The sequence below is a fragment of the Phascolarctos cinereus genome, unplaced genomic scaffold, assembly GCF_003287225.1.
Source record: "Phascolarctos cinereus isolate Bilbo 61053 unplaced genomic scaffold, phaCin_HiC Scaffold_4;HRSCAF=312, whole genome shotgun sequence".
Classification (NCBI taxonomy): Eukaryota; Metazoa; Chordata; class Mammalia; order Diprotodontia; family Phascolarctidae; genus Phascolarctos; species Phascolarctos cinereus.
This window is the reverse complement of record NW_027555847.1, coordinates 729,177,670-729,188,268: the sequence shown is the minus strand read 5'-3', so window position 1 is coordinate 729,188,268 and position 10,599 is coordinate 729,177,670. Positions and strand designations below refer to the sequence as shown.

Here is a 10,599-nt window from a genome sequence, read left to right as displayed (position 1 = left end):
ATGGTTTAGTGACTGCCCAGCTTCTAGGTTTCTAGGACATGGGAATGAAACAGAGCTACACTTTAAGGGGAAAAAAAACCATGTAGGAAAGCATAAATGTCCCTGCCCTGGTGGCATGTTTCTGGCTGTCAGGGACATGTGGACCAGCCACCCCCACCTCCAGCAGGATTCTTCAGCAGTCATGGGATCCAGAGCTGTGAAGAAAAGGAAATCATGAGGACTGGCCCTACCTAGTTGCCATCTGATGTACAAACTACTGAGCCAGACCCATTGTCTGCTAAGGCAAAGGCCAGAGGGCCATCACAGGCTGCTCCTGGGATCCGAACCAGGGACACAAACATTTATCGAGTCTACACTATGTGGAAGGCACTTCTAAGAAGAGATAGGAGAGGAGAAGTCACTCAGCAGGGCACGATGAGTCAGAAGCAGAGTGCCCTATGGCCGAACCCAAAATGGAAGTCTCGAGATAGAACCATCAATGGGAGAAGGGTGCCAGAGAGGCAGAGGGATGTTCCAGGGTGAGAGAGCAGCTGAGGCATGGGGGTGAAATCTGAAGAGTCAGAAGCAAAAGCGAATGAAGCCTGGCCAGCTTTGAAAAGCAGCACAGGCTTTAACAAACAATAGAATTAATTCAATACCTTCCTTTCAAAGCTGTCCTGCTCATTTCCCTCTGAACTTCCTTCTCTTCTTTTCTGGGCATTTTTAGAAATGCAATAATGAGCCTTTTCTCCACTTTTTAACATCACTATCACTGATCTCTCCTCCCCCTGAAACCTTATAACCCGTGAGTCTGGTCCAGCAAAACGAAGCCCTCCTAGCCACATCAAAAACTCGAAATGCCTTGAGTCCATCAGCCCCCTCAGGGGTGGGAAGCACGTTTCATCATCGGATCTTTGTAACTGTGCTTGGTCTTCACATCGATCAGAGTTAGGTCTTTCCAAATTGCTCATTTTTTACACTGTTGTAGTCACTGCATAAATGATTCCTGTTTCAAAGGAAAAAGCCAAGTGATCAAAATCAGATGCAAAATGCTCTAACTCCAGAATAGAGAAATGCAAAAGAAACCTATCTTGAAGTTCCCCCTCACTCTCATCAGACTGGCCAGTATGACAAAAGGGAAGAATGACAGATGTTGGAGGGGCTGTGGGAAAACAGGCACACTAGTGCATTGTTGGTGGAGCTGTAAATTGCTCTAGCCCTTGTGGAAAATGATTTGGAATTATGCCCCCAAAATACTAAACTGTGCACATGCTTTGACCCAGCAATACCATTAATTAGGTCTATACCCCAAAGAAATCAAAGATCAAAAGGGCTTATGTGTACAGAAGTATTTATAACACCTTCTTTCTGTGGTAGCCAAAATGTGCACATCATAAGGGGATGTCCTCCTGTTAGGGAATAACTAAACAAACTATGATATGTGAATATAATGGAATATTATTGTGCCATAAGAAGTGACAGAATTGACAGTTTTAGGGAAAATTGAGAAAAAATCAGTGCTAAGAACTGATGCAGAACAAAAATAATTGATACAATTATAAAGACATTATGAAGAAAAACAACTTTGAAAGACTTCATTCTTTCAGTGCAATGCCAATGAGTCCACAAGACTGACAATGAATTTCATTCACCTCCTCCAAGAGGGTCAAAGAACTGAAAATGCAGAGATATGAGCGATGTGGGCATTTGCTTTGCTAGGCTCTATATTTATGACAACGGTTTTCTTTTTCATGTTTTCATGTTGTTATTGTTGTTCAGTTACGGGAAGGAATAGGAGAAGAACAAATAAACACATGGAAAACTGTGTTTTAAAGAATTGACAAAACTTGTTCTGGTTCTCCATTCACTCTGCATGAAGTCACACAAATCTTCCCATGTTTCTCTAAATCCACCTCTTTCATCATTTCTTATGGTACAATGATATTTTACAGCTGTTTGAGCAAATCACAACCTCTTTCAGCCTCAGTTGCCTCATCTGTAAAATAGGGATAATAATACCTATCTTCCAGGGTTATTGTGAGTATAAAATGAGATATTTGTAAGGCATGCATAAATACTAGCTGCTATTATTATATTACTTCCACATACATAATTCAGCCATTCCCCAACTGATGCCCTCCCCATTATTTTCCATTTTTCCCTACAACAAAAAGTGCAACTTTCAGTCACTCAATCAGCACTTATTAAACACCTAAGACATGCCAGATATTTCTGCACATATAGATCACTTTGTTTTGTCTTTGCTCTCTGGGGAGTATGCAGCTAATGGAAAGGTATGCATATCTTAGTGACTTTTGGGGCACAGTTCCAAGTTCATTTCTAGAATGGATGAACTATTTTATGGCTCCACCAATAGTGTGTCAGAGTGCCTGTCCTTCTATAGCTATTCCAGCGATTGTCATTCGTGTTCTTTGTCGTCCCTACTAATCTCAGGGATCTAAAGTAGAACCTCAGAGTTGTTTCATTTTTCTCTTGGACACTGATTATCCATCATTGGAATGACTTCCTCCTGCTGCGATACCTTTCTTTTCTTCTCCTTGCTCAGACCCCAATTACGGTTTTTATCCTTTCTTTTTAATCCCCTTTCACAATCCACCCTCCATAGTTTATCTTATTTATGACTAATCTCTCCATGGTTCTGTCCTTCCTCTTAAATGTCCCCCTCTGTTCTTGTGGGTTTCCTGGTTGAGTCTGGCTTCTCCTCCAAACTCTTTGGTGTATTCTACCCTTTGTCTGGTTCAGATGAAAATAAGATTCATGTAACACCTGATTCCCTCACTGCTTCCTCCATATTTATATAGTATTACACATCCCATTGATGTGGAATGATTTTATGGTACAATGCTCCCTCTTTTTTGATTAATGTATTCCTTTTTCCTTTCCTTTTCTTCACTTTTCTGTCAATCATGAGGCTCCTGTGTTTTAATTCCCCTTAGATCCCCAAAGATTCTTGAAGCCTTCTTGTTTCTTCTTCCCACTATTAGAATGCAGACAATTCATCATCACATAGTCCATTCTAACTGGTCAAGTGTATTTATCTTTCCAAATTCCTTCTGACTCCTGTGTTTGCCTTTCAAAGTTTCTACTCAGCTCTAGTCTTTGCATCAACACTATATGAAAGTTCTCTATTTTGTTAGAGGCCCATTTCTTTTCATCATAAGATTATACTGGCTTTGTAGGTAAATTATTCTTGAGTGTAAGCCTTTATCTTTTGCCTTTTGAAATATTTTATTCCAAGTTCTTCAGTCTTTTATAGTAGAAGTGGCCATGTGTTGCATAATCTTGACTGTGGTTCACTGGTAACTGAAATCTTTTTTTGGGGGGGGGCAGGGCTGCTCAGTGACTTTTTTCTCAGACTCATAATTTTAGCCATTTTGTGTTTCAGGTGACTGAAGGATTCTATTTTTCTTTTTGCCCTCTGCCTCAAATAGATCTGACTGGCTTTCATTATTTCTATAAATGTAGCATCCAGACTTTTTTTCTTTTTGGGGGGGGCTGGAGGAGAAAAAGGTAATCTCTCCTTGACCTGTTTTCAAGACCAATATTTTTTGATAGGAAAAACATTACATTTCCTCCATTTTTTCCAGTCTTAATTTTGAGAATTTCCTGATCTCCTATGGAAACAATGATTTCTAGTTGGTCTGTCTTCATTTTTAGACAGTCAATTACCTAGAAAAGGTTTTATACCTCCTTAATAAGCTGTTTGTTCTCCTTCCAGGTCTTTCCTCTTTAAACAAGAGCTTTTGTTTAATTTAGAGTATTATTTTTATCTCCTGCTTCATCTCTTCCAGGACTCCCAGTTTTCTGGCCAACCCATACTTCAGCTAAAGCTAAAGCTGTGACTGCTGTGGAGTTACTCTCTCTAGGCTAGTGTTCTGGATGCCTGATTTCATAAAATTTTTTTATTGTTAGCGTCTTTTGTTAACTCATTTTTCTAGCCTTGCTTCTGATATTGGAACCCTTTTTGGTCAGAGCCAGGCTCCTATATTCTTGGATAGGGTGGTGGGCCCATTCAATCCTGATGTGTATTATCTAGGGTCCTGCCAATGCCCCTCATACAAAGTGCAAAGTGGCAGGCCCACCTGTATGCTTCTCAAGTACAGAGTGGTAGACTGCATTTCCATCAGGGTTAGCTCATATCGGTGTATCTATTATGCTTCTCAAACTAGTTGTCTCAGATATCTTCAACTCAGCATGTCCAAAACCGAACTCTTTATCTTTCCCTCAAAACCCTTCCCTCTTCTTAAATTCCCTGTTACTGTTTTGGGAGCCACCATGCTCTGAGTCCCCTGGGCTATCAGCCTACGTGCTGTCCTTGGCTTCTCATTCTCTCAAGCTACACATCCAATCAATGAGTTGCCACATTTTGTCAGTTCCACCTTCGTGCCATCTCTTGTATGTGCCCTCCTGTCCTCTGGCACTGCCGCTGCTCTAGTGCAGAACCTCATCCTCTCATACTGGGCTACTGTGACAGTCTTCTGGTTGGTCTCCCTACCTCAGTCTCTCCTTACTCCAGGACATCCTCCACTCAGCTATCAAAGTGATCTTCCTAAAATGTAGGTCTCATCATGTCAGTCCCAACTCAATGGTGGCTATTATCTCCAGGATCAAATAGAAAATCTTCTGTTTGGCTTTTAAAACTCTTCAATTAGTGTAGTAGCTCACCAATCCAGGTTTACTAATTATCCCCTTCCTAGTACACAGCATTGCTGCAGGCTCCCAGTGTCCCTGGAATAACTCTGGGGGTTCCACCTACAAGCAGAACACTCATCTCAACTTGTAGCACCCGCTTCCCTGTGGAACAAGATGCCCTTCCTAGAAGAAGTTCATCACTTCTAATCCCATCTTGCTGCTAACACAAGCCTGGATTGACACCACCTCCTTCAGCCTCCTCTTCCTTAAAGGGCAGAACCTGGACTCTGCCTCTGCTGCCTTGCCTGGCTTCAGTTCCATGGAACAAGATGTCCCCATGCTGGGTACCCCTTAGCATCCCAACACTATCCTGCTTTTTGTGTTGCCTTCTCCACTAGACTGGAAACTCCTTGAGGACAGAAACTGTCATTTTGGTCAGTTATATCACCAATGTTCAGCACGGTGTGTTGCACATTTGTTATTACTGTTCAGTCACGTCTGACTTTTCATGACACCAATTGGGGTTTTCTTGGCAAAGATACTGGAGTGATTTGCCATTTCCTTCTCCAGCTCATTTTACATTTGAGAAAATTGAGGTAACGGAGTTAAGTGACTTGCCCAGGGTCCCACAGCTAGTATCTGAGGCTGGATCTGAACTCAGGTCTTCTGGAGTCCAAGCATGGTTCTCTGTCCACTGTGCCATCTAGCCATCTATGTATCCCACCTGGCACATTGTAGGTATTTAATATGTTTATTGGGTTGGATTGAGTTTGCCAGAACACCTTAGTCCTAGCAGGTTTCTGGATGTTTCTTTGTGTCAACTTGGGCTCAAGGTATTTACTATAGTATCTTTGTTTTTAACTATTATTTGGTCTGGTGCTCTTTAAAAAAAAAACTTTGTTGAAATACATGTGTGAGACTTGGGTCTATTCTGCTTCAGTCCACTCCACTGTCTTAACTGGAAGGATCAAGTGATAAAAGTGTTGAGCTGAATAAGAAGCAAACCATAAAAGGGACTGGGATGGATTGGGGAAAGTGAAGTAGATTAGGGGATGAACTTGGGGAGAAAAAAGTGGCAAAATTTGAGAGAATTTGTAGAAGCTTTGACAGAGAAAAATCTCTAGGCCCAGATAATGTTCCACATTTTACTTCTGGTTGAAAAAAAAAAAGATCAGTGAAAATAAAGGATTAAAGCAGGTAAAGGAAGACTATGGAGGAGAATGTGAAGGGTAGAAAGGGAAAGATAAGGAAGCTGGTGAGACAAAGCAGGGTATATAAAGTAATTGGAGAAAATGAGGTCACAGAATGGACTGGTTGGTGGGATGCACCCATGAAGCAGCTAGGACGTGTGGTGGAGCTATCGTTCAGACATGGGAAAGGAAAGGCTGAGAAGCTATAAAAAAAATTTAGCTGATGAACCGTAAGACCTTTAATGCAAGGAGGCAAACAACGTCACCAGTAACACTGAGATGAAATTCATGATTGGGCCAGGTGTGCACTATTCAAAAGAAACAGGATGGTTTTTTTAAAACTTTTTTTTTTATTAGGAACTAAATCATCCAAAAAAAAACCATTTCAAAATACAAACAAAAAAAAAAGATTATAATGACAGGAACTATCAACTTTTGGGGGGAAGATTAAAAATTGGTTTTTGTTCTAACAAGACCACAAATTTCTCATAATAGTCCACTTAATTTCTGAATCACTTTAAAAGTCTGAAACTCTTAACTTTTATAATGTACATTTTTTAAAAGGGATTTAGTTTTAAAAAATTGCTATTTTTCTCTTTTCCTGAATTAATTTTTTCTATCTAAAAATATTGCTTCTGGGGGGAACTTTTATCAATACTCCCTACTCAGCCCTCTATGATAATAGTCCAGACCACCTGTTAGAGCACTCTCATTCTCTCTCTCTCTCTTTCTCTCTGACAAAAGCTGGGAAGCTGATGACTCCTTGACTTGCTTTAATGATTTCATCCTTCAAAAGATGGAGGAACCCACAAGGGCAAATTCTATTCTCAATCTCCTCCTCACAAAGAGGGAGAAACAGGTAAAAACTATGGGAGAGACTTACTGATCACTTCATTTGAAAGTCTGTAATAAAGTAGAGGAAATATGGGCATTCTCAGAAAGGTGTCCTAGATTTTGGGAAAGCAGGTTTTAAAGAGTTCAAAGGAATCCTAGGGAGGATTCCTGGGAGTAAAATGCTTCAAACAAAATCAGCCCAAGATAGAAGGGAAATACTCAAGACTGAAGTTCCAAAGGTGCACAATGAAACCATCCCAATGAGATGATGCAATGGGACATGTGAATGCTAAGGGGACTCACTGACCAACTTATGTTGTAAAAAGAAATGTAAGATACAAGCAAGGCCAGATAACAGAATGAATACAGTGGCAAAGATCTGAGAAAAGAGTATCAGGAATCCCAAAGCTCAGAATGAGCTGAGGCTAGTGAAGGAAGCTAAGGACAAGTGACATTTGGAGAAAAAAAAACATTAAGGAAAGGGTCAGAACTTTGCTTGGAGTGGATGGGATGTTGTTACTTTGGGACCCAGAATGAAGAGTTACTCAAGTCTTGTTTCTCTTATGTTTTCTCTACGAAGGAAGACCCTTGCAATGGAAATGATAAAACAAAAATGTTCAAAAGAACTACATCCTTGAAGGGTCCATGAAGAACTGGCAGACCTAACTCCTGAGCCACTGTCAGTGATGTTAGAAAGATCACAGAAGACAGGAGAGGTACCCCAAAATTGGAAAACAGTGAATGCTGTCTTGGCCTTCAAAAAAGGGAAGAGTAGTCTATATAGGCAAAGAGACTGACTTTGAACCCTTAGAATGGGACCTAGTGATTACAAAAAGGCTGCTTAGCAGCATCAAGAACAGGTCATTTCCTTCTCTGATGGGATTGCTAACCCAGTAGATGCCAGGAATGCTGTGGCCCTAGCTTTTGGCAAAAGTTAGCAAAGTGTCTGCTTTTCTGTTGAGTTAAGTCAGGAATCCTTTACTGAGCAATGACTGTGCCAGACTCTGGATTCATGGAGAAGATGGATCGGATGACCACACAGGCTAGACTCAGGGACAGTTGTTAATGGCTTAGCACTGAAATGCCAGAGGTTTTCCAGTAAAGTACTCTAGGGATATGTGTGACCTTGTGCTGTTGGTATACTCATTAAATTTGTAGATGATGCAAAGCTGGGATAGCCAACACAATGGATGACAGAAACAGAACCCAAATGGATCCTGACAGGTTCAAAATTAGACTAAATCCATTAAGATGAGATTCAGTAGAGGTAAATGTAGAGCCTTGTTCCTGAGTACAAAAAAATCAATGTTATAAGTGTAAGACAGAAAAGAATGGATAGGGAGCAATCGTTTTGGAAAAGACTTGGGGTTTTAGTGCACAAGCCCATTGAGTCAGCGGTGTGACGGACAATCAAAAAAACTAATGTGAACTTGGGCTGCAATAAGAGGCAGTGAGAGGCAGTGGGTGGCTCAGTGGACAGAGTGCTGAGCCTAGTGTCAGGAAGACCTGAGTTCAAATCCAGCCTCAGACACTTCTTAACTGTGTGACCCTGGGCAAGTCACTTACCCTCTGTTTGCCTGACAAAAGGAACTGCTGGAGAAGGAAATGGCAAGCCATTCCAGTACCTTCACCAAGAAAACCCCACAGACAACTAGGTGCCTGACTGAACAACTGAGCAAGAGGCACTTAGGTTGCACAGTGAATAGAACTGGGAGTCTGGAGTCAGGAAGACCTGAGTTCAAATCCAGCCTCAGACACTTCCTAGCTGTGTAACCCTGGGCAAGTCGCCTTAACCTGTCTGCCTCAGTTTCCTCAACAGTCAAATGGGAATAATTAATAGCACCTACTACCCCGATTTGTTGAGAACCAAATGAGATATTTGTAAAGTGCTTAGCACTGTGCCTGGAAAATAGGAGGCACTTAATAAATACTCATTTCCTTCCAATAAGAGTACAGTTCCCAAGAACAGGGAGATGATGGTGTCCTACTAACCCACAGCCATCAGATCTTATCTGAGAAGTACTCTGTTCAGTTCTGGACATCACTGTTGAAGAACAATGATCACTGGTGTGTCCAGAGGAGGCCAGCGGGATGATGGAAGGTCTTTGTGGTGTCTGTGTCACTGGAACATGTGCTTTCATCCTCCCTGGAGATCTTCACGCAGAAGACAGGACAACCATTATCAACAGGGCTCCTTCTGTGAGTGGGCTGGGGTCCACAGCTGCTGAGGTCCCTCATGCTTCTCACTCTGTATGAACTGACAAGGTCCCTGAGCCTAATCCTCTCCCCATGTTCCCTTTCCTGAAAAGCAGGATCACAATGTCTGGCTAAAGTTGAGGATTTCAAACTTTATTTGTACTCAACTAAACATGTCATGATCTAAAATGTTCAGTTACATTCCTGTCTCTGATGGTGAGTAAGACGTGTTAGCAGTCAAAAGGCATTCCTACATCCATTACCTTTATAAGGTAAAGTGTAAATTTTAGTGTAAACTTTCTGATGGAAAGGTATATATTCTGACAGAACACATTCACTCATTCATTACATTCATAAGGTTTTCACTAAAATGAATATATGGTTGAATGAATACGTTCTCATCTCAGGCAGGAATGTCTTCCCACAGTTATTACTTTTATAGAGTTTCTGCCTAGTATCCATTCTGTGGTATTGAATAAGGCCTCAGCTTGGACAGGTCTTCCTATATTCAGTACATTCATATGTTTTCTCTCCAGCATGAAATCTGTAATGTTGAACAAAGTGTGTACTCTGACAAACTTCCCATATTTGTTACGTTCATATGATTTCTCTTCAAAGTGGATTGTCTGATGGAGGATAAGATTTTGGCTGTAGCTAAAAGCCTTCTCACATTCATTTCATTGATAAGATTTCTCCCTTGTATGAGTTACCTGATGTCTAGTAAGGTATGAACTCTGGCAGAAGGCCTTCCCACATTCAATACACTCATAGGGTTTTTCTCCAGTATGAATTCTCTGATGTCGAATAAGGTGTGCGCTCTGGCGGAAAAACTTCCCACATTCACTACATTCATATGGTTTTTCTCCAGTGTGAATTCTCTGATGAAGTGTAAGGTCTCTACTCCGGCTGAAGGCTTTCTCACATTCATTACATTCGTAAGGTTTCTCTCCACTATGAATTCTTTGATGTTGAGTGAGGGCTGAACTCTGGCGAAAAGTCTTCCCACATTCACTACAAACATATGGTTTCTCTCCAGTGTGAATTCTCTGATGCAGAGTAAGATCTCCACTGTGACTGAAGGCCTTCTCACATTCATGACAGTAATAAGGTTTCTCTCCAGTATGAATTCTCTGATGCTGAATAAGGTTTGACCAGTCACTGAAGTCCTTCCCACATTCATTACATTCATATGGCTTCTCTCCAGTGTGAATTCTCTGATGAAGGCTAAGTGTATTGCTTTGGCTAAAGACCTTCCCACATTCTTTACATTTATATGGTTTTTCTCCAGTGTGAATTCTTTGATGGAGAACAAGATGTGTACCCCGGCGGAAGAACTTCCCACATTCATTACATTCATAAGGTTTCTCTCCAGTATGACTCCTACGATGTACAATAATGTGTGCCTTTTGTCGGAAGAACTTCCCACATTCCTTACATTCGTATGGTTTCTCTCCAGTGTGACTCCTCTCATGTACAATAAGATGTGCCTTTTGTTGGAAGAACTTCCCACATTCATTACATTCATAAGGTTTCTCTCCAGTATGACTCCTCTGATGTACAATAAGATGTGCCTTCTGTCGGAAGAACTTCCCACAGTCCTTACATTCATAAGGTTTCTCTCTAGTGTGGATTCTCCTATGGAGAGTAAGGTTTCTACTCTGACCGAATGTCTTCCCACATTCCTTACATTCATATGGTGTCTCTCCAATGTGAATTCTCTGATGGGCAGTAAAGTTTCTGGACGAGC

General features: G+C 41.2%; 1 protein-coding gene across 1 annotated transcript in view; it reads right to left on the bottom strand.

The window, feature by feature from the left end:
• Positions 1-4,170: 4,170 nt before the first annotated feature.
• Positions 4,171-10,599, bottom strand: part of LOC144454177 (uncharacterized) — a 36,911-nt gene continuing 30,482 nt past the window's right edge. The window contains 1 exon segment of the mRNA XM_078151914.1: positions 4,171-10,589. Coding sequence (XP_078008040.1) covers positions 9,251-10,589 — 1,339 coding nt within the window. The 3' untranslated portion in view covers positions 4,171-9,250.